We start from the raw sequence: 26,536 nt of genomic DNA on the forward strand, positions 1-26,536 counted from the left end.
AATAGCACGCTAATAGCCAAGTAAATCTAGCCAGTAATAAAACAATTACTAGTACGTAGACGATGTTTATGATATGTCGACGTCTTATGTTCACGTACGACGTCTTCACATCTCAATTAATATTGCATACTTTATGTATATGAAATAAATAGAAGGCTTTTACACGTGTATGATAAATATAATAGAAGCTTATATTTATTATATAATGTTAATTATATTCGAAGTTTTTTTGTAATCTTTAAATATGTCACATTGACTCAAAAAAATAATAATTATATAAGTGTAGTGTCATTTTAAGATGCATGTTTGTATTTTTGAAATGATTTGGGGTTGGGATGCTTACGTAACAAGACAAAGTAATTTTATACTATCGTTTAATTTAACTTTTTTACGGTGCACGTATCGTGTACGTGTCCGTCCAATAGCAATAGATACCTCTTTTCGCCGTTTGTCATCTAAATTAACTGTAGGCACATAGTTTTCAGCCTAAATACATAATTTCATCGATTAAAAAACATAACATAAGTAATTTCCAGTTTATACTTTTTACAGTGCATGTATCTATAATCGAGGGTTATCACTTATCATCAGTTTACCTGATTATTTGTTTTAGTAAATAAAAGAAAAAATTACAAATTCAAATTTAATCATAAATTTATATCTACGTCAAAGAAGCCAAAGAGAATTCATGAATATCATAGTTTAAAACTAAGGCCATGCTATATCGTCCATAACTCTCAACCATATACTCCTTCGCTGATTATAGGATTATCCGTACGACTCTGATTATTCCACCGGACATATATATATATACGAACTTAATTTAATACATATTTAAATAAATCTTTAAATAATTAGTTATTAATAACTTACATAAATTCAAATTAATAATAGTGTGTATTTGTTTCTAGCTGTTTAAGATTTACAATATGATGGAGTAGTGATGGATATAAGACTTAGATGTTAAGTTGCAATTTATATGCAGACGGGAAGCCATAAAAAGTGTATTGTAGTGGTCATCTTTGATATACCGCGTATGAGGAAATGGAAGAATAATGGTGATTGCTACATAGAATGCATGAAACAAAATAATAATAACCAAATGGTAGATTGCACAGGATATTCAAAATAACTGAAACATTGTAATGGAACTACGTTTACGATGGATGTATACAGAATTACTTGTATTAATTATTAGTTTATGAGTTCGAAGTTTATATCTGGAAATTTGAAAGATAATTGAGATTAATACTATTGATTTCTTTCTTTATTAAATATATAAAATTTTGTGAATCGTGATCAATGTTTGGTTCTCACAATCCTATGGGATGGCAATCCGACACAACCGAAGTGATTTCAGGCGCAGGATCAGAGACTTTACATGCTTTCCGAGGCACGATAGTGTTAATGCTGCCAACTACCAAATTAAGGGCTGCTATTGAGAATTACTTGACGGAATAATTTAATACCTTTTTGTTAGCCCGTCCCGCTGCTAAATCCAGGATTTGCAGCCTGTATCATACTGGAGGTGAGATAGTTATAATATATATAATATAATTTATGATTCTATTTTAGGAAGGTAAACGAGCAATGGGCTTTCTGATAGGAATTGATCACCTTTGCTTCTTATTGTCAATGCACCAACGACGAGATTCAAGAAGAAATGGCTGTTATTACACTTGCATGGAATGAGCACTCACCATTTAAACCGTAAAACAGCAATAAAAAGTACGAGTATTGCTGTTTGGTATATCCACATAGAAGGTATAGCATGTTATTTATGTTTTATATAAAATAACTCGAGCTTTGTTTTAATATAATTGAGTCCCTAAATAACTATATTATTTATTTAATTCAAATTAAAAACAAGTCAAAATACCATGACGATTACAAATTAGGTTGCCACTAAACGCTTGACCAATTTCGGAGTCCAAGTTCGGCGCTGTCTTTTTATTTCTCCTCTGTTTGATGTGTATTATTTTTATTAGTATTCCTCAGTAATCATTTTATAGGCTATATGTGGACAGAAGGACCACCCACTGAGCCACCGGTAATCGCCGCGGGCTTTAGAGAAAACAATACAGCTACACGCGAATTTTGGGTGCGGAGTCTCGGCTAACGTCACACTAAATCATTGATTTGAAGCTAAGGCCTCACGAAAATACATTTTAAATTTTCGTAAATTTGATTTTTTAACATAATAACTTTTTGACGTATTACAATAATTAAACAACATATACATGTTTTAAGACTATAGATTTTTAACTTGAACTATTAGTATATCATATGATATGAGTGACCAATACGAGTGATACAATTGCTTTAAGATTCAGAAATACTTTGAAAGTCACAATTACATGAAATTACCGACGGATAAATGTTTAATATTTTTATATATCTAAGAAAAGTTATTAAGTTCTAGAAAACATTCACTGTTAGAACCTGCCAAAACCTAATCTAAATCAAAAAAATCAGAATGTAAATTAGTATATATATGTATATTTATAGTTAGATAATTGTCTGACTGACTGACATATAAACGCACAGCCCAAATTATAGTGTCCAGTACCATAAAAATTTGCATACGGTGCTCCTTTTTACACAGATTGCACTTAGCAAGGATTGATAAAGGGGATGAAATTTTATATGAAAATCCTTAATTTTTAAAGAAAAGGTATTGAAATTGGTACAAGGATAATATAAATAATTGGAATTGGTTAACAATTCAGAATTAAGACGAGAGATAAGCCGCGGTTAAGGCGCTAGTATTTTATAAGTCCTTTGCATCTTAACGTAAAATTATAGGCATTCACACGGCCATCGCAAAACGGATGCCGCCTCTCAGGATATTCCCTATTGAAATACTTGTTGAGAGACAAGTGCTAAATCATGGGATAAGTACACTTCGCTTATAATGGAAGCTGATGACCCTATAAAGTAGCTGACCTGAGTTAAGTGCAGATTCGTCTTGTGTACGTGATTATTTTGGCAAAGCAATGCTTAGTTTCTGTGGGAACGGATATGCTCCCCATATCGGTAGACAATTCAGTCGGCAAAAAAGTGCTTAAAATGTTATCGACATGTGTAATTTCATAAGGAAATTACGTGAATGTATTTAAAGACAAAAGCATAATATAGTTTTTATGTCTACTTTACATAATACTTTACTCAATAAGGTTGGACCTCACGTGAAATATATATAGTTATTAAGAGGTATATAAAAGGAGTATCTAAGGTACTTATTTTGAAAGTGCCCACCTAGTGAGAGGTAATTAAAAAAAAAATATCCTTCTTTTAAGTAGTAGTATTATATGAGTACAACATTCGCCTTCCGGTAATTTCAGACAAAACCTTATACTAATTAAGTGGTTTCCTGCAATACAACTCTGGTGTATATGTACTTAATATGTACTTCAGTAAGATATAAAAAAAAATTAGCTACAAGAATGTTTGTTAATAAATATATTTGCATATTTAGATTACGATATAATGTCACCAAACCAAACAAATATGAAAAATATAATATTAATTATGGTTGGTGTGATTAATAGTATTTTTTAAAACTGCTATTTGTATTACTATTGTACTATTTGTGTTTTAACAATGTATATTATATGTGCTTAAAAGGAGCCTTGAAATACTACTGGTTAAAAAAACTTGATTAATGATTAACTTGATATGGAAATAAAGAAATTTTGTATATTACGTCTGTGGAATTTATAAATGATATTTAAATTATTACTATTACTGCGATTGTCTTTAGAACTAGGAATAGGTAAAAATACATTACAATACAGAAACAGTAATTGTTTTGTAAGCTTAATGTCTTCTTCAATGCTTACTGTTCTCAATCTCATGCATCCAAAATATTTTACTTAAATCGTATCACAATGTATAAAAAAAACGTATTAATGAACATTTATTCTAAACCTTTATATTTTGCGCACGTTCAGATAAAAGACTGACTAGGTTGTTAAAAGGCTGTTCTCTGCTTTACATGGAATACTAATACTTGCGATATATTAATGCTTCTCTTTATTGTGTTTCTTGTAATTGAGTCATAAAAATAATAACACTACTTCTATTTTTTTTTTTCTAGCGTGTAGCTTCGGTTGTTGAGCGCAAAATATTCTGCCAATTTCACGTATTATGGAGGCAGATTACAACTAGATCACAAAAGTAGATTTCGAAAACAACATGAAAAATACAACATTAGTTAGTATTTACTATTTAGTTATTTAGGTTAGTATTTACTGAAAATCAATTTAGTTAACAAATTAAAACTTTTTTCTAAAAATGAAACGATTATAACCTTTTCTAACAAATTCGTTAGTTAATTCCTCTAAAATAAAAATAAAAAAATTTGAGACAATAATGTTATTGGAGAATGTTTTATAGGTATGAATAAAAGATATATTTAGAAAACAGAAAATTTTATTTTTTAATTTTGTAAAATAAATACAACTAAAATCCATAAAAGGTTTTTGCGAAAACGAAACAAATGCAACAATTATTATATCTAATTCTAAAGTAATTAAATAAATAATTAATATTAATCTAAAATACTTTGTACGATTACCATATACGATGCTAATTTATTTACAATTTCTGAACTATACTAATAATCTCACTTTGGTAAACTGTGGTTAATAAGTTTTTATAAAAATCGATTTTAACGTAAATATTTATATTTAGTATAAATAACGATTTGCACCTTTGCCTTTGCATTTTTTTTATTATTATATACACATATTCGGTCAATATTATTTTTACTTAGCTTGATTTAGTAATGGTTTTTAAATATTTACGTTAAAATATATTTTTTGAAATACATAATTATCAAACTAAGTACATCTATTACAAATGATGAATCTAAATCATAACTGGCATAAGGAGGTCAGCTACAACAGTCAAACAATTAAAACACATGCAAACACACTCACAAAATGACTATTTACATTATTAATACTTATTTTTATAAATTACTTAATATATTCACACTGGCAGTAACACACTGTACACGGTATTAAAGTGAAACCTCTTTTTTCCTTCCAACAACGTTTCATTTTGTAACGTTATATAATAAGAGTTTTTGTCGCCGGATATTCAAGTCTGGGTGATTTCTTAATCTGTTATTATTTAATAAGGACATTTGAATTCGAATTCAATAATTTTTAGATAAATTTCTCCTTAAATATAAACTGATCTATCGTCTTCTTCTAATATAGACAAGAAGAAGACAAGACATCACTTCAAAATAGACAATAGTTAGTATAAATTCAATTTGCGTAATGCAAGAAGTCAAATGAATATGATTTCACATGAAAGTCATTCTGTGTGAAAAAAAAATAAAGTGGACTATACTACTCCATGCATAGTCTGTGCATTATCGTGACTGCTGCATTATGCATAAAGACGACATCATTCTGGCGATGAAACATTAGTAAGCAATTGTTTGCGAGTTGCATACCAAACAATACTGATGGAAAAGATTTAATGTTTTATCCAAAGATCCTTTAGGCCTTCGAAGAATACAAGTAGTAAAAATAAAACATAAAATCTATTTGACGCACTGCAATTCAAACGAAAGGAGTTACTATTTTAATACTTGCCTCTATGCGATATGTTTTTAAAATCTAAAATAGATTCGACTTACACTTCACCTCAATTTCAAATCGAACAATTGCTCTATTTTAGTAACACCACTACGTACGAATGATTGATGAACCGCGCCTGTTTTTTTTTATTATTACATTCATATATTTACACGACTGAAGTCTTATATAGTCATAAATTGTTCAGCACAAATATCTTTAAAAGATAATTTTTAAAATACAATTCCAGGTAAAAAAAAATATATTAATCAAACTCGCGATACCGAGAACAATCTATTTCCATATAAAATTTAACGCTTTTTTGTTAAACGATCAGATTACATGTTCTCCGACCTTTTAGAAAGATGATACAATCAACAAAAGAAATATAAAAAATATACAGAATGAGTGATAAAAACATGATATTGGTCCAATTTTTAATTTTAACGCGTAAAAAGAAAATAAAATTAGGTTGGAAAATGTATTTTATGTGTTCACTTTCGTATTCAACTGTTTGTAGGACCTTGCTCTGTCAGAACCGGTTCCGAACCTCTTCATTACAGGGCGACTCAGCTTAAGGTAAGAAACCACGATTTAACTTCCATCCATGGACTCTTCATGGAAATATCACGACTTTGTATATTACACGGTGAATTCACAATTACACTCGCTATTGAAGTCAACGTCATGTTCTAAATTAAAATTAGAATATGAGAGCTTTAAAATATATATCCTTCAAATATGACAGCGCCGCTTGACACGTAAAATAAAAATATTTTAAAAATAGAACATTTCAAAGGTCGAATCAAAATTCGTGTATGTAAATGTCAGATCGAGTTCATTTTTTTCTGTCATACCTGGTACAGAATAATAATGTTTTATCAAATACTTAATTGAAAATTAAAAAAGATATTTTCCGTTATGAAAAATACGAAACATTGTACCCACTAGTTACATTGTACCCACTGGTTAGTTAGAGCCTCTAATTGTACAATTTCATAATAGTTCGCCTCTGTATTAGCTTTCTTTGCTTTACAATTCTTAAATCGTAATTAGACCTATAAATGTAATATTTTCTTATTCAAATTTTAAAAAGATTTCATTTATAATTTTACCATGTCGTATTTATTAAGTTGAAAGAAATTTTAATGATCCAATATAGATACAAATAAAATGAAAAACGTCAAATGCTTTGCTGGTATCTAATCCTGCATTTTTGTAGCGCAACGAAAGACGATTAGTGTTTCGCCCGACGGAATTACCCACTCCAGACATCCACTTCCCGACGACGTGTCGCTAAACGTTCGACTCTTTGAATTGCATTCTTTTCTGATCTAATGAGATCGAGTGAGATGAAAAATGGCCGAATTTATATTCATCTGTTTGACATGTCGCTTAACCGCCTAGCTTTAGATCAATCGGCGTGGCGCCGCGACGGGAACAACCCTGCATTTGTCACCGGACCACCGGCACCGCTGTATTTATAGCGCGACGCCTGCGCATGCCCCCGTGGGCGGCTAAAGCTTCACAGATAAATTTATTCGGATATCTGTATTAACCATAAACACAAACTCATTCACACGCACACATATAAAACCTTATGTGTAACCTAAACGCCCTAGCCCTTGCAAACCCTCTCTTATAAATTAATATATTTTAATTTAAAAATAAATCATACTCGTCTATACATATCTACAAAGACTAATTGATTAAGATTAAAATATTTGTATAAAATATAAGCTTATGAGGTAGATCTTGAAGCTTGTGTCACGTATTATAATTCGAAGAGATAAATGTACATAACAAAAACAATAGAGTCGTTACATTAATGGAATTCGTTGCTGATGGCAGCTCTTCGTGGTGGTGCTTTTTATGTTTTGCCCCGTAGCCTCTCTCGTGACTCTTTGTATGGTTCTTTGGGTGCTTGTGAAAGCACAGCCTAGCAAGGTTGTTCTGCATCCTGGGGCAATCGTAGTTTTCGTTACCGTCACAACGACACACGGTTAAGGCCGCCGCTTTCTCTTGCTTCCTCAAAATTTCTATGGAGTTCAAACACTTATTAGAGCACTTTCTGCCACGATACACTGATCTACATAATTCGTTGTAATAATCTAAAGCTGTTGCACACTGCGCGTCAGCTAAACAGATGAGCTGGGCGAGGCGACATGAAGACGTTGCATTAGCAGCTCCTCTCAATACTTGAGGTCGACATACCTCAATTCTTTTCTTCGCATCCAGGCAATACTGGTCTTCGCATTGGCACTGTAACAAAAGAAATATCCGATTTTATTACCAATATTAAAAGTATGAGGAAAAAGCGTAAACACGGTGCACACAATAATAATATTTTGAGTTCGTAAAATATTTTTATGACACCAGAAATATCTGACCAACGACGTTTTTACAACGATATATCAGTTTAGCAGTTACGATGGTGAGCGTTTCTTAAAATTACTAATTATTATGTTATTATTGAATAACATTTTTCGGTATTTTTTATTATGGAGGTTATTAAACGAGTCTATGTTAACGGTTAACGGTTTTATTGTTCGTAGATATTTCGTAACGATCACATCAATATAATTGTCATCAGCTTAACGGTTGATGGTTGTTACGATAGCACTACGAATTTTAATGAGCCTAATGGAATATTTTGCGTAGCTTGCGCACGTTCCATTGTCGTCTCTAACCAAAAACGTATAGGAATAATTTCGAAATCCGGATGAAAAATCTAACTCATTCGAAAATGACGTACGCTATGAAGCTAATTAAACGCTTTTGACGGCATCGTTTAATTAAAGGTCAATTTATGGTTCTTTATGCGATGTTACAGATAAATATGCCTCCGTCTTACGCTATATTTTTTGTTGGGAGGCAACACCTGCGCAAGAATGAGCGCTGCGGTAGGTCCCGATCAAGACGTCAAATCTCAAGGCTGCGCGGCCGCTTTGCCCTACCTTTCGATACACATTGCCCAACCACACCACCATAATCACACCGTTACAACGACATAATCAACTCAACCGGTTCCTGATAATACCACGTTTCCTTAAAAAACCGGACGGTATAAATCTTGCACCGACTTCATAAATAGTATTAAATAATTTCAAAACTCATATACCAAAACTAGTTTTATTAACACAGATCCGTTTTATATAGGATAACAAATAACAAAAATATAATTGCAAATCTATGTCTGCTCATAAGTACAATTGAAAGTAATAATCGTGGTATGTCTATTTTCTTATTAACATCACGCCAAAATAGCCTGCATATTTGCTTTTTATGAATAATAAAAAAAAAACAGTTTTCATTTTTATTTATAATGAAAATTTACTAATTACTTTTTGATAGATCGATTTGGCGGATTCCCAATGATTAAATCAAATAAATTCAGTATTGTTAAAATTAAAGCATTTGCAATTAGAATGCAAACCGGTTGAATTCAAAATCATGCATGAGTATAAATGCATTCAGTCAAAATATAATCTACTGATCGCAATATTTAAGCTAACACTATCATCTAGTACGATGGTTCACGAGATTTTGGCGTCATTAATGTCATCAAAAGGTCGTTTGAACAGACGATTCAATGAATATCCCATTACTGTAATTGTGTGTGTTGTTTATGTCGTTTATGTTGGTGGTCCAGCAGATGTCATTTCCAAATATGAAGTTTTATTATTATATATTTAGAAAGTTAATGATATGCATCTGCAGAAGGTATATATTGAATTTTAATGAGGCTTCTGGTACTATTCTATGTAATTACTTGAAATTAACAATGTTACACTGAGCAGCTTTGCCATTTCAATTATTACCATTTATCATTACAATTAAACGCCAACATTATAGATATAAATAAGCAAATTAGGCATATTACTTATGCTTCTATAGTACTATATATGTTTAAGGTGTTCACCTTTAAAAGTTACGTCAATGAGAGGTCGTCAACCGGGACCCTCAGCTATGAAGCCGATGCCTCGTGTCCGACAAATCTGACGTCTAAATTAGATTTTATTGCGGGGCGTCTGTACCAAAGTAAACCAACATAAATAGACCTCCCATGACTTGCATGAAACCCATCACGTTCAATTAAAGAAACTAGCCCTAATAGTAGCTCACAATAATTTGGTCGTCTTCTTCAATTGAGAACGACACTGTAAACGAGTTGTGATGAAAAAATACTGTAGCAAATACGACCTTTGCCACAACAGCAACATAAAAGCACGAATACGATGCGTTACTATAATAATTTACAACGTTATTTAATATAAATGTTATATCAGCTCTTAACAAGATAATGTTACAACAAATGCGAACCCTGACCTGAAATATCCATTCATTCTTGGAAATAAACATGACGTTGTCATTTTAACGAAGCTTAGTTATCGAATACTATCACGAATTATTTAAACGTAGATGTGATCGTCCTACTAAATCTTTATAATAGGATAATGCCCGACATGCGTTGCAATATCTCATTAGTTATTTAATTATTTTCCGATACGTTTACGACCCTAAAATATACTCTGTGCTCAAATATCTAAAAATTATTCTCACAGCGATCGGTTTAGGTATAAAAGTTAATTTGCTAAATCTAATAGAGAATTACAACAATGTGGACAAATAAAAAACATCTCTTGAAGAAATACATACAAATATATTATGTGCCAACTTTCACGGCGTGTCGACACCGTTTAACCGATGTTAAAGTCTATTAATGTCAAACAGATTAAAAGACTTCAAGATTGAAAGAATTGTTGTTATTCGAAATATAAGTTTAATAATTCGAAATTTAAAAAATATGGATTTTGCTGACGTAGATGCGATAACGACGGCATATTTACAAAACCTCTTTATCAGTACAATAAAATACTGCAATTTTAAAAAGTACTAAATAAATGAAATATGTATTAAAGTTCACTTACGTTCATGAGTTCCTTTCCCTCCTCGGTGGAAGTTAACGCGATGAGTGCGTGCTCACAAGCCTTCGGGCACACGGTGGTAGGTTTGGAGAGAACTTCGTTACAAAGATACACGTAGTTGTTGATTGCGGCGCCACAGCCAGTACGGTAGACACATCGCATTCGCGCATCCTCGCACGACGTGCTGCCGGCCGCCACCACCGTCAGGCTCAGCACCGCCACTAGCAACCACATTACCTACCGAAAATAAAAATAAATCAATTAAACTGTTCTTTTTATTATTTACTTCAAACGTAATTCAGTTAAAGTTCAAAGGACACGGATATATAACACAGAGACTTCAAGACAAAAACTAAAACAAATCCGGGTTGAATGAACACGCTAATTTCACTATCAGGCTATCACATCTGACAACATTAAATAGTACCTACTTATCCTAAATTATTGAACATAAAACATTATAAAGTAGTGAAGGAGTAAAGTCATTGGCCTAAATCTTGAATAATCTATGTATTAATTAAGCGAAGTTGTTACAGAAATTATAGAAGTAAAATTAAAGTAGTAGTAGTAGAATATGAGTAGATCATTGGAATAGCGTTGTATTATAAATCAAGAATTGTTTGTAGTATATACTACATCAGAACTATTAGCAAATCGCATGAAATATGTGTGTTAATTTAGGGTTTATTTATGTTTATTCTTTCTTCGACTGGAATACGCTTATTTTTTTTGTTATCACCTTCCCGTCTCGATCAATGTGAGTTTCTAACAGTAAGATTTTCTAGAAAAAATCGCTATTAAGCGATGTAGCTGCCTTATTGTACAAACGGGTATATTATGCAAAGTATTTATATATTTCTTTTACATACGTGTTGTATAATAAAAGAGTATATATCTATCAACTATGAGAGAATATATGGCTATATTTTTTTTGTATTGAACCAGCAAAACTTATCATAAACACAAAAGAGACATATATCATTATAATGTTACAAGCTGCTAAATTATATAATTATACAAAAATTTTCATTCATCAAAAGCTTGTAAAATAGTTGAGTAGCCTATATTTCTAGTAAGTTCTATAATCCATATAACTGATTGCTCAATCAAATATTATAATCATAATATCATAGATTTATACACACGAGCGACCAAGTAGGTATAATTTCTTGGCAGTCAGTAAACTTATTCATTACTCATTCTGCAGAAACGTCATTAACCTCCAATCACACAAGCTATTAACACATTTAATCTCGCGAGCTCTACTTCCACTTCATTCATAAGCACAAGCCATTAAAATTTGATTACTATCTTTATATAACCATACTTTTTTAATATGAAGTAATGATACCGTATAAGGAAATCATCATTATGCCCAAAATTACAACTTAGGCACTCAATAATCTACTTACATTTATGGTACTCACAACACAATCGATTAAGTTATTAAATAAAAAAAGCAGTTGCTTTCGTGTAACAACATAATTATTTTATACACTTTAAATATTATTAACATTGCTACTGTCGACATTCAACACAATACACTGACACACATCACAATATTTTAAAAAATATATAAATTATATTAATAATATTAAATCGTCTTCCTTTTAAAAAAAAACTCCTAAAGAAATTTAATTCGAAAATTTCCTGTTCCCGTATTCACATTTAATACATTAATCAGTGACTTGTATCTCATAACATGATATCAGTATTGCAACGCTATGTAAACTCGTTCGGGTCGACTTGGTAATCCTTGACTGATCCCGAAGCCTTCTCGGAAGCTGGGTAAACAAACAGAATCGCCTCACGTACTTCTCACTCGCTACTAACTTACACATTTACCGTAACACATTAGGGTTGACAGAAATCATATCTTAATATTATATTCTGAACTAATCATATATTTCAATGATAATAATTTTAATGTAATGTAAAGATTAAATTCCATCCAATTAATAAGATTAATTATACAATATAGAAGCTTGAAACATACTCATGTTTTGCCAATTAAAAACTACCACCGGTTCGGAAAAAAGAAACCCTGATCTTAGAAGAACTGGCGAAGAAAATTCAACTGATTTTTAAAATATGAATAAAGAATACCTAATAATCGAAAAAAAATTGGATTTTGTATCTAAATGTATGAAAAATATGTTCACTTTATTAACTATTGTTACTGTAAGAAGACAAGACGAGACACATTGACAACCCTTAGAAATAAAGAGGCACAGGCACAGGTCGTCGTACGGCGAAGTGCCCAATGGTTAAAGAAAACAAAGTGACAACTCGATGTCCATCGCCTCCACTCCGAGTGAGACATTACAATAACAATTGGTACCTGCGATTCTTCGCCTAGCCTTTATTTCTATTGAATTAAAGCTGACGAGAACGTATCGCCTACGGTAGCAAAGATAAGCAGAGAGCGAGCGTGCGTCTTTTGTTTTGTTTGTTAATTAAATTGTATTTAAAGCAAGTTTATTCAAAGGTAAGAATAATATTAAATAGATTTTATGAAGTTTGTTAATATTCGTGACTTGCGAGTTACGCTGCCGGAATTGTAAAGGCAGCTGTCGATAGCGAGTCGAAATTTCGGAGAAACGTCGTGAGACACGAAAAGGTCCAAGTAAAAATGTATTCAGCCTTAAAAACGGAGACGACATCGGACATTATCTAAATCGAGATCATGGAAGAATCTCTGCGACAATCCCCCACTCAAACATTGAACGGTTAGCGTATAAGTGTGAAAAGCACTAATAATTGCTCGCACACAGTCGATATATACGACGTGGGTTTTTTATTGAAGTGAGTTTTTAAAATAAAATTTAATATACAAAATAAAATACATTATATAATCGAAATATATAAAAAAAAAACTTACCTACAGCGACAAAAAATAATTTGGAATGATCCGACAAATATTACTTTTTTTAAACGAATTACTTGTAAGTTATTTGGTATAGATAAATTTATTTTATTGTATAGATAGGCGGACGGATAAATGGGCCACCTGATGGTAAATGGTGGCCCATAGACATTGGCGATGTATGAAATATTAACCATTTCTTACATCGCCAATGCGCGATGCAACCTTGAGAACTAAGGTGTTATGTACCTGGTGTCTGTAACTAACACTGACTCACTCACCCTTCAACTCGGAACGCATCATAAGCATTGCTGTTTAGTGGTAGTATATTAAAAAAAAAAAGCCGAGATGGCCCTGTGGTAGGAACGCGTGAATCTTAACCGATGATCGTGTGTTCAAACCCGGGCAAGCACCACTGAATTTTCATGTGCTTAATTTGTGATTATAATTCATCTCGTGCTTTACGGTGAAGGAAAACATCGTGAGGAAACCTGCATGTGTTTAATTTCACTGAAATTCTGCCACATGTGTATTCTACCACCCCGCATTGGAGCAGCGTGGTGGAATAAGCTCCAAACCTTCTCCTCAAAAAGAGGAGAGGAGGCCTTTAGCCCAGCAGTGGGACATTCACAGGCTGTTACAGAAGCGTAGTAACAATTTTCAGTAAATATTTTTAGGTAGTTAAAGTAATTAAATAAGAAAATTGTTTGAAATGACAAAATAATAAAACTGAAGATCGTGCACGTGTAGCATCGGTAAGGCTCTAATGTCTAGTACTAAACACAAAGTCAAACATACGCGTTCCCGCTCACCTCATTATGGCGTGTCGTTAAGCTACAATAGATTCGACAAACATAGGACTGTCAGGTACTATCTGCGGTACAAGCGGCTATATAACACTACACATAATTATTGTACAGTTCAGTAATCCCACTGCTGAGCAAATACCTCTTCTCTTCACGGTAGCATGCGCAAGCGATCCCGTGGCGCTCCTCGTTAAGACAGAAAGGGTACAGCTGGTTTTTTAGTGAGTATTCCGATGTTCGGGGCGCACTCAGTGCCTTGGACACCGGCGAGCCCCACATACCCCCGTTCCCGTGAGGGAAACGCGTAATGCGTTTTTCCAGCGATAAAAAAGGCCTCTTCTCTTAATGACTTTTGGAGCTTATTTCACCGTGCTGTTCCAGTGATTTGATAGATGTATGTTTTTCCAAGGACAGATTGGCAACCGCGCAATAAAATATAATAATGCCTTAATGAAAAACCCAGACAATTCCGTTTACATTCGAGAAAAGAAAGATTCGATTTACAATTTAAATTATCATTAAATAATTTAAAAAAAGAACACATTTCATACTTTTCAATAAAAAGTGTTAAATGAAACATAAGACAAAGGGATCTAGAATAAAGCCCCATCTGCTCTTTGTAACGTTATAAAAAACGATACGCATTTACGATTCTTGCCCGTGTTATAAATTACGCGTTTTTATGTTTAGAAAGTTGAAACGGACACATTACGGTATAAATGTTTTTCTTTTACTTCTGAGAACAACTGTGTAAAGATTAAAAACATTTTTATTATTATTTTGAACTCCTGTATATAGTTCACTATATCATAAATATATTCTGTATATATTATAATCTGCAAATAAATATATGGATATATTTCAGTTTGAAAAAGATATCTATATAAATTCCCAGTAAATTTCATTTTTTTTTCAACGAACACGTTCAAATGTCAGTCTGGATTCGGTTTATAAAATTTGCCCTTTTTAGTATAAAATATGACGTAGGAAGAAATAGGCAACTTAGGTAACATGAGTTAAAATAAGTACAAATCGCTTTAGTGGCTGGGTTGACTACCGAATCGGCCCAATTAATGTAATCTCATTTAAGCTATATAAATAAAAGGAAAGATTACGACTGCTGTAATTTATTTATTTTTATTATATACATTCATATTATTGTTACTAAACGCCCCTAGGTTTTATCTCTCTCAATCCTATTGCAAGGACCAGAGAGAGAGAAAGAGAGAGAGAGAGATAAATAAAGAGAGAACGAGCTTCTACTGGACCAATTTGTATGTAACGAAATAAACATTTTGTTTGACGTCTTTATGTTTCATTTATTCAATTCAGCATCATACAATCTTACGTATGCTTAATTTCGACATTAAATGTATACTGATATTTAAAATGCGAAAGCATCATGACTGTCTATATGTCTGTTACCTCGTAAAGTTAAAACCACTCAACCGATCTTTATGAAATTTGACATTTAGGTAGCCTAGGATCTGGATAAGAACATAGGCAAAAAAATTAACAAGGATGGAGCCGTAAAGAACATCTACTCTGATCATAAAAATAATCTTAAACTTATTTAGTAGAAAATATATGTAAAAAGTAAAAATATTCAATTAAAAGTTGGCATTTCTTTGGTAGTGTTTAAAAAGCTCGTAAGACTATTTGAATAGAGTTTAAAATATTTTGTTTGAATGTGTTACCTTCGTCCGTACAAATGATAAATATCTTCAAGTTAGTTAAGAAATTACCGTATGTATTAGCAAGTTACCTTGGCCACAAAACAAACGTTACACTTATTACCCGGCCTTGCTGTTGTTTTCTTAACGATTACTTGTGTTACGTATGCTAGACAATTTAATAATTGCGCAAACGACTTTAATTCTATGCGACATATATATATAAATATACATATATAATTAATTAGTTAAACTTTAAGTGGATTTTTTTTTAAGTAATTGTTATTCTTAGATATTAAATTTAATTCCATTACTGTTTAAGAAATTTGCCGGTATTGTTCGAGTATGTTCTCAATTTGTTGCAAATAACATTTGAACGATATATTCGTTAAATAACACATAGTCTTTTTTTCACATAAATTTAACAGTCCTTTAAAAATAAAATTTAAAATTCCTCCACATTTTTTATTTTTTTTCGTCAAACGGAACGCCCATAACGGGCGTGATAAGCATATCCATTTCATTGCAACATTAAGCGTTTCCGACAGTAAAAGGTTTAATTATTTCGGCTATCTGAATAAAAAAATATTAATTCAACCGACAAAGCATACATGAGTACGATTAAAAATTTACAATGTAATATTGCAACGTTTAATGCCGCAGCTGATAACGCGACCTAAATGAATTAACACAATCAGGCTAAGATTACACGCGCGAAGACATCGCTAAAATGATAAAAGTCGCTGCGGTTATGACCTACTAACTGGACCTTATTTTTTTTACACACATACGCATTTCGTTACATATTACCTAAGTACGAATTAAGACAGAGGCCATTTTTAATAAGTGATTCATTTTAGTATCCAATATAAATAAAAATTATTAAGCTTCTTTATTTACATATTTACTGAGTCCCTATATGTCCCAATATGTATTTATAATCACGGTTGAGACAAACGAAGAAAAATCGAACCCAATCTATCTATATCTTTATATATATATTATTTATCTAGCTAGAAGATCATTGTAAAGTCTGGTCTTCACCTTCTTCATAATTATGAGTACTGACACTTCAGCTGAAACTTTATTTATGTACTAATAATAAGTGTTTTGAACTTAAAACTACGTAGCCTATGAAAAAGATTTGATTTGTAGTATAAAAATAACAATGTCGTACGAATTTAGCAATTTATCTATTATATTTGAATATTCTTTTTGCCCAAAATGATTTTATTTGTTTACAGATCTTTAATTTATTTTATACTTTACACACGTGAAACAATAGTATTACGCAAGTACGAAACGCATCCCGCATTGTAATTACACGAAAACGAGTACTTAAGATAACGTATCGCGTTTGATAGTCTGCATTGCGTTAGAATGTTACAAAGGTCTTAATGTAACTGATTTTTAAACGTTCGTTCCATATTTGAAACGCAATACTTGAGAAAATAGACTTTAAACAAATTAAAAAAAAGCACATAGAAATCGCAGATTATAATTAAATTAAATAAAATCAAATAATTCAGTTGGTTTACGATGAGATAGAATAAAACGTATTTACATTTTACATTTCAACTGTTTCTAATTTTAAAATTTCGTCAGTGTTATTTTTTTAATTTAAAAACAGCTAAGCCCGTGACATAAATTACATTTTAAAAATTATTTACTCTATACTCAATATGTTTATATATGTTTTGTAAATATTATAAGCATTATATATATAATTTTTTTCTTAACTTTTATCATAAATTATTTACACTTTAAGCATTTAAACTAATTCGTTAGAGTTATTAACAAATGAAAAAGGAAAACGTTATAAATAGAATCGGATCCACATCTTAATTAGGTTTAATATGTATCTACATATTATAATTATATATGTATGTATATACATCCTTTTTATGTAGAATGTATGATATTAAAAGTTCTAAATAATATAATATTTCATGAAATCAACATTTCACATGAGTGGGTATATCAGTGTAGTATTACCCACATCGAACGGTTAACATAACCAGTTATAAGTTTAACATTGTAACCATCATAATGAGGTTATCGTGGTTTGTTTATTTTGCTCAATATAATCTTAGCTTAGAACTTTGTGACATTTTTAGACACAGAGCCAAAAATAAAAAATAAAAAAATATTTTAACACTTTTTGTTTTCGGTGAGGCTTTTAAAATGTATTCTTGTTTGATATATTTAAAAAATTACTTAAAACGTTTTTTAATAAGATATCTAGATAAAAACCCGAAGGAGAAATAATGTAATTTTATCAATGCAATGACAAACTTAACTTGACCCCTACTTTATTATATCCGTTTTGATTGATAACACTTATATTGCAATATTTTAATAAAAAGACGAAGTAACTAATAAGTAAAAAATAATATCAAATCTCAATGATATTAATCATAATTTAAAATCTTGCTTATTTAAATTTCATCTTTAGAAACATTATATACCTTAAATGGCATTAAAAAAACAGATTTCCTAGTAATAGGTATACTTACACGAAAATTATACAAGAATAAATTATATTATAATATAGTTTATTTTATATATTATAATTATGGAGTATAATATATATAAATATATTATGTTTAGGCATTTTAATTAGCTGCAATTATATATCGTCAACTGAAACTAAGTCTGCTTGTAAGTTCGCTCTGCTATCTTTGGCAATGCAATTCCAAGTATAAATAGACGGGACGCGACACCGCGTGGAATGTCACTAGGTTTATTTCAGGGAATCAGTGCAAGTGAACAGGACACCGTTATCATTGCAATACATATTAACTGATCTGCTTACACGTGAGAACACGTGAGAGAATCGAACATGCAAATCACTCATCATTCGGTTGCCCTTATCAGGGCACGTGCCCAGGGTGCCCATATATATGCGTTCGATAAGGGCACCCTAGTCCCTGCCACATCACCAAACGATAACCCATATTTATTACCGAAAAAATATATTTTAATGGCACGGTCATAAGGGCCTCATTTTCCTGATGTATCTAGGGTCTCCAACAGGTTAAAGAGGGCCTTGGCCCTTTTTTTTGGGCTCGGCATCTTCGGCGAGTGTGGTTTCCTGATACATATATATCTATAATCCCTTTCTTACACATTTAATCTCCCAGGTCTGACATACTATAATTGGATATGGAAAGTTTATAATATAGTTATTTTATGTATCCAGTTCCTATATAAGATTGCCTTGTATAATTGGATACGAATATCATAATGCAAATGTATACTTCAAGAGATTTAAAACATGGCTTTGAGACTGCATTCCTTTCGTAAATTAACTAATGTTAAACTGATCGCTTCGAATTTAGATAAATTTATAAGAGTGACAAAAGTCAATAAGTTATATGTCACAAATTTAATTCTTAACAGTTTCGTTAGTATGTATATTAAAACTAATTCAGTATAATTTTTGTGACCCGGAAAAAAATATTTTGGTTCTACAGCTACTCTGCCAGTCCCACATCCCTCCGCCACGGTAGCATGCGAAAGCGATCCCGTGGCGCTCCTCGTTAAGACGGAAAGGGTACCGCTGGTTTTTTAGTGGGTATCCCGATGTTCGGGGCGCACTCGGCGCCTTGGACACCGGCAAGTCCCACATACCCCCCCACGTTCCCGTGGGGGAAACGCGTAATACGTTTTTCCAGCGTTAAAAAAAAAAGTCCCACATCCCTCACATCGACATCTTTCATTCTGTGTTCGTCTTTCGATGAAAACATTCATATTTTACTTCTTGTAACATAATAATAACTAATAATTCAAATGTCTAAGAAAATTGGTTCTTTATTTATTCCAGAAAACATCGAGAGCGATGATTGTGACTGTAATACTGTCGTCGTAAAAGGACTAGGCAAGATCTTCATGTTACAAAAACATGCGGGCGACTTAATAATGAGCTCGATTTCTCAGGCCTCTCGTATTTCTTCGACAAATAAGTGCTTACGCTAATATTAAACAAACCTAACGTAAGTAAATTTCAAGTAAAGTTGTAATTATGAGAATTACTACAATAGTTACTGTTTTTATAATACAAGATATTTTTCACGTAGTCGACTTGACCTGACTTCACTTTTTTTTCAACTTAGGTAGATCTTAGTCCGCAGATGGTAAGATGTCCCTTATTTTGGACATGACGGACCAGTAATAAATCACAAAGATTTAGGGCAAATTTGTCACATGTGGCGTGCAGCTGCAACGCACCAACACTCTGATTTTGTTTTATTTCATTAAATCATTCGTATATTCTTATTAATTGAAACATTCTTTAACATAAGACATTAATCTCGTATAGGCGAATAAACATAGGCCTTAATCCATACAATGGAAATAAAAAAAACAATCATAAAAAAATCAATACTGTATAAACGTCTAAAATCATGTTTATATTAACTTAAAATACCTATAGTTTTAGTCTATGATTGCGTTCAGAAATCATTGTTTATGTAAGATAAAGTCGATTTTTAATAATGATAAAGTAAGGTTTGTAAAATTAATCGCATAAATATGTTAAATAAACAGGAAAACGCTTGCACGAACGCGTGACTAAAATCAAAACAGTAATCGAATACACCGTGTATCACAATCAGTTTTGGCACCCTCCATAAATTGCCTATAAAACTGTATGAATGGAAATAACAAAACGTATTGTGTAACGCCACAAACGTTCAATTTAAACAAATATAATTTTTATGAAAGAAAAATTAGTAAATAATAATAAATTAATGAAGTTCGTATAATGTTTTTTTTTTAAATTAAATGTTTTTTTTCACTGACGAATGTTTTAACTTTTAAGTTCAGAAACTACGTTTTGATAAACGAAACAAATTCATATTAAATTTATTTTGTTTAAAACCTTTAAATGTGTGACGTAGTTTTGTTTATTATCAGGACATAACCTAGACATACTAAATATGTTTACGTCAATCAATGAAAACTCTATCAATATGCCGAATAGTGCAAATATCGACTCAAATACTGAGGCTTATAAACAACACAAAAAATTTAACATTAATATATGTAATTAGTATTGGTGAGAAAAGTTAAATCTTTTAATTCCACTATCGTACGAGGTTAAGCTAATATGTGACTGGCTTGTGTTATAAGTGTGACATTATCAAACCAAATATAAAAGCTTGTATAAACATCCTTTAAGATGAGTAAAGTACATCACGACAGGCTAGTTTCGTAGACAGGGCACGTCACGTAACGTAATACCCTTGAGGGCAGACATGCACAGTTAATTGAGTAAACATAGATTATACACATCGTGTGCTTCTAACTTATCCGATTACTTTTCTTAACAAAACTATTTTTTTATTTTATTAAAAAAAAGTTTTAAGCGTAACTAACGACTACGCAGTTTGCATATAATAAATATTTAAATAGCCGATTTCTATGTTAACCAAATCATTCCTTGAAACGACTAATATTAACATAATTTTCCGCTCAACAGACGCCGCGCTAATTTGCGTCTCAAAATTCGTTACATCTTTCAAGAATACAGCCAGTGCTTTACATGTTGTTGCTGAAAGATTTTTGTAATAATCTTTTTATTTTTAATTTTAGTAACACTTTCGATATACTATAGCAATGATAAGTTATTGCAATTTTATCAGTCATTATCGACTTATGTTACAATTCGTTCTACATTTTTATTTTATCGATGGATAAAATCGATAAATAATCGCACTTTCATTACACCCAATACACTTTCATACTCATTTGCATTTCTACTAAACAATCGACAATAAATCCGTAACAATATGCAATTAAGTTCCAAGCATTTTAAAAAACATTTTTTAATCAATTAAGTAAAATTCGAAGCTGATACTTTTTATTGACGCTTGACATAAATTCTTTATTTAAATATTTGAGCCATGTGTCTGTAATAATTTATTACAAAATATAGTTGTTTGAATCTGTTAAACGTTAATATCAAACACATTTCAAACAATCGATACAATTTCTCAGTAGGTTATATATTAATAGCATTTTGCACGTCACTACAGGTAGATAAGGAGTTAGGACAACTTATTATGGACAACAACGCGTAATAAATCAATCGAGCAATGCGTTCTGTTTTATTACTAGTACGTGCGGCCGCAGCTTAGTATTGACTTACGTATCTGTTTTGTATAATTCTCAAACATAAGACTCGAATCTATAATCTTCATACAAGCAATTAATAGAAGAATTAAAGAACAATTCAATTCTCTTTTATGTGTTTAAGACTAAATAAAAAGTAACTAAAACTATTACAAAATACAACACGTATAATATTCTATTTTTGTTGTGTAGGTTCGCATCAAAACCGATATTCCAATTGTAGATTATTAATGTAATCGTATTGTTGTATGTATTAAAATTGTTCACTTCAGCTTCGTTTCTATTAATATTCCATCGATATACGAAAAAGTTTCCGCCGTAGCATAAATTTATAAATTAGCATTCCATAAATTTAAATTGAAGAGGTTACTTGTTCAAAAACTTATTCTTAGCAATACTCGTAAATCAATCAATAACGTCAGGTATATGTTATCTACTTTTCCAGGCTCTATTGTTCGTTAGCTTTAAATATTTTTTATATACTATAAGTTATAAAGATTCCGAAACCTTATATATATATATATGTATAAAGAATATAAACATTATATTGAAAAAAATTACATCAAAATTGGTTTATTACATTTTAATAACCATGGCGTTTACATGATTACTTTAATTGTGTAAGTATAGCTTTTTATACATTTATAATTGTACGTAATAAGACTGTAATTTGAATTATAATAAAAAATAATTACGCAATGAAAATACTTTTATTGAATGGTTAGAATAACAAAATTATGAATTAAGTGATATTCATTCGCTCATTTATAGGTCGTCTATTTCATTTATAGTAATAATTTGTAATAATTCATCATCATTCATCAATTATTTTAATCGAAACCTTAATGCGACTTCACTTCATTCGTGCATGATACATCTACGTCAACTACTTTATAGACCATCACATTATTTCAGCTCACGTTTGCATTACAGCTAAGGACACGGGAAAAGCGAGGACAATACATTATTACATAGTAGATTAAATTCACTATTTCTATGCCTTTACTACGAGTAATTTTTCTTTAATAATGGTTCGTCTACAACTTCATTATAAAGTACATTGAATAGATTTTTCTTGTTGGTAAACTTTTTTAACGTCTGTACGTCTACATACCGGCTAAGAGAACCATTTCTTAGTTACGTCTTCGGTACATACAAATTCGTAGAATTTATCAAGTAAATCAAGAATATAATATACAACTAATAATAATATAAGGTATTTATCATAAATAATAATTATTATATTATACAGACAAAATAGTGTAACATTTCCTAAAGAAGACGAAGGGTTAGATTTTACTTGATAAAAATAATTAAAAAAATTATAGTATAAATAAGTAAATAGAACGTACTTTTATTTCGTTGCTTCGTCTTAGTCACATGGCTTGTGTTCGGTGAAAAGTTTAACAAAAACTTTACGATCGCCTACAAATATACCACTGATCCAGTCACAAACCAAACATCACAAACTAAATTCCTGAAGAGTTATTGTTCAATTTATCAAAAAAATTCACTTTGTTTATGTAATTTTATAATTCGTATAAGATGTTTTGTTTTGGCATCGATGTCAATGCTCGTTTTACAAGGCACACGTACAATTCAGCCGCGCGCACGCTTCAGATTGAGTTGTGAATGTTTGCTCGGCGGCCCGCGCGCACAGATGACAGCTTCAATATCTTCCCTTCCCGTGCCCCTCAGCCTTTTGGGATAAATAAAAGTAAAACGGAGCACTACGGAATAGAGTTGTCCTGTTTTTATTTACTTTTATTAGTCTAACGCTAACCAGTCTTCGAAGATTGTATACTATGATTTAAAAATTGAATGAAGATTAATGAGCTCTGTATTTAAAAATTATAAAACTAGAATAATATTAATTTAATAAATAATATTATATAAAACATCATAAATAAATAGCATTTCTTTTAAATTAGTTTTTTTAGGATAAAATTACTGCGACGTCCTTCTCAAAATAATCCAAGTTTTTAATCAGTTTATTATAAATTATTTTGTTTTAAAGTTCAAATTAGCTTGTTAAATCTTACCTATACCTACTTCGGGAGTTGTTTATATGTAACAAGTTCTCGAGAAAGTCATTATTGAGACCTTCGTCGGGGCATATTTTTTGTTCGAACTTCGGAGCGGCCGACGTTTGTGTACTATAATAAAAAACGGTTTATTTTAAAATTGCGTTGATTGAGTTGTTACGGCGGCTGCGGGCGACGGCGGGCGGCAGGAGTTCCAATATTGGAGTGATTTCATGCTTGCGTATTATGAGTATTTATGTTCATGAATAATTGAACACAATTACAAGCTACATATTTGGCAATAGTTAAGTTTATTTAGCTTAGCGACTCATCTTACTTTGCATATTTAGTATTTTGAAAATTACAGCTTATATCTTTATATCTTAAGTAGATCCTAACCTAAGTTTATATTCCACTATTTATTTAAATATATTTTTCCAGTCATTATCACTTTAATTTAGTACAGCTTATATATTAATACGATAACATACATTAATTATATATAGAAATAGTTACATTCGTTATTTATTTTTTATAGTTTAAATCAGCGGTACTCAACATGCGGCTCGCCGGGCTTTTGTAGTTGTCCCTCCTGGTGTTACTATATTTTCAAGTATTTTCAATTTCAATTTTTTTAATGCCGATATAATTTGAATTAAACAACTGCTAGTGACCACGGGCTCTGCACTGTTTGAAACGTCAGGAATTTATAAAAAATGTTAAAATATACGTGATAAATCATTGTTTAATTTGTAACAATCCCAAAACCTAAGAAATAATAACATAAATATTTTTTATTTGTGGCCCACGACACCGTGATCAACATGTGTTTTTGGCCCCTATTAAGAAAAGGTATGAGGTAAGTATCGCAGGTTTCAATTATGGATAAAACAAGATGAAACAAGTTCGCAGTTTCGAAAACAGATAAAGCCATACAAATAAGAGTAAAGTAATAGCTCACGTAGTATAAGTAAATTTCACACAGCTTGGCAAAAGCATTCTTCTCCTTAAGAAGATTTATAACTTACGTGAAATAAGCAGCACGCTGCTGCAATGGTGATTGGTGAATAGAAATGTAGCAAAATTTCATACGAAACAGTTCGGAAAACAGTCACGTGTTCTAGCCAATGGATCAGTTCGGCTTGTGTTAATAAAAAAAATACAATCGTAAAATAAAAATATACTCTTCAAATGATAAACTTTTATTTAAGGTACTAAATGTAAGATCTACATTAAAAAAGTAAAGAGGTTACATATATGTATGTTCAACGCCAAAGTTTTTGCTTTATTTATGTACTAGGTCTAGCCATTTTAGAGTAAATAGAAAAGGGTCATAATAAGTATATTAAAAATGTCATAATACACTGCTGAATGTAGGCCATGTACAAGATATTCTAAAGCTCCCGGTGCTCCGCCTTCTGCAATCAGTCGGATCCAAAAGGCTGACAGGCAAGACGACCTACGATGTGTTAGCTGAAGACTGTTTCCACTTTAGGACTTATATGATTCATCAGCATTGGTTCTACAACACACGTGACCAATCTGCATCTTCAGTCTACTAATATTGTTCTTTGCGAATTACGTCGGCAACTCAGGTTCTTCTTCAGATAAACTAATTTATGACTTTATCTTTCAAAAGCATTCATATGAGCACAACTCAGTTCGCTCCATAGCACGCTGAGTCACCTTGAACTAGATTCGCAGTTAGTATTACATTTAGTCACTTGTCACGTCAGTTAAGATGCAGTGGTTGAAAATTTTCGTACACGATTTTCGATACCGTAAACTGTATAGCCGACGTAGAGACCTAACGTAAATAGTTATAGGTAAGTCAAACTTCCACAATTAGGCAAACCTCTACATCTGGAAAAAAATCTTGCCTCTATTACTAGCCCCAATGCCTCTATTAATCTGAAATTTGAGCTCTAGACAAGTCGAAACAATCAGTGTTTCTATACGATGTATTTTACATCATACATATTTTCCCCTTATAACTTTGAAAAATATGAATCTCAAACATGCAATGTTTGATTATGTCATCTACAACTTGATTATTTTAAATTAATAACATATTATATAACTCGGAGAACAAAATTAACGACACACATTACTCTCTTAGAAGTAATTTAACGAGTGTCTAGAAAATAATTATCATTATTTATTTATTTGACAAATATTACAAAAATCTTCGAAGTTAAAACCTCTATAACTCGATTTTTTCGGTTCTCTCTTGTAATTTAACTTACCGATATTCTATCGAAACCTGTACTGTACATCTAGGTGACAAATATATAACCTACTATTAAAACTAACCTTTTATTAAAATCGCTTTAAAATGGGCAAAATTAATAGAATTCAGATATATTTTAAGTCAAAGGACAACTTGACAAGTGACAGTGTCACATAAATGTCAAGTTTATCGTATCGTATTCGAATTAATGTTGTAGTTAACTATTTTAGATCTGGTTTCAAATTGAAGATTTAAGACATAATCATTACAGTATCATACA

General features: G+C 31.4%; 1 protein-coding gene across 1 annotated transcript; it reads right to left on the minus strand.

Annotated features, from left to right (window-relative positions):
* Positions 1 to 4,416: 4,416 nt before the first annotated feature.
* LOC126775131 (growth arrest-specific protein 1-like) lies at positions 4,417 to 23,607 on the minus strand. Its single transcript, XM_050496911.1, has 3 exons — positions 23,355 to 23,607; positions 10,526 to 10,759; positions 4,417 to 7,856 (listed from the first exon to the last, which is right to left on the minus strand). The coding sequence occupies exons 2-3, from the start codon at positions 10,754 to 10,756 to the stop codon at positions 7,362 to 7,364; spliced, it is 726 nt and encodes a 241-aa protein (XP_050352868.1). The 5' UTR covers positions 10,757 to 10,759; positions 23,355 to 23,607; the 3' UTR covers positions 4,417 to 7,361.
* Between the last annotated feature and the right edge of the window lie 2,929 nt (positions 23,608 to 26,536).

The sequence above is a fragment of the Nymphalis io genome, chromosome 17 (assembly GCF_905147045.1).
Source record: "Nymphalis io chromosome 17, ilAglIoxx1.1, whole genome shotgun sequence".
Classification (NCBI taxonomy): Eukaryota; Metazoa; Arthropoda; class Insecta; order Lepidoptera; family Nymphalidae; genus Nymphalis; species Nymphalis io.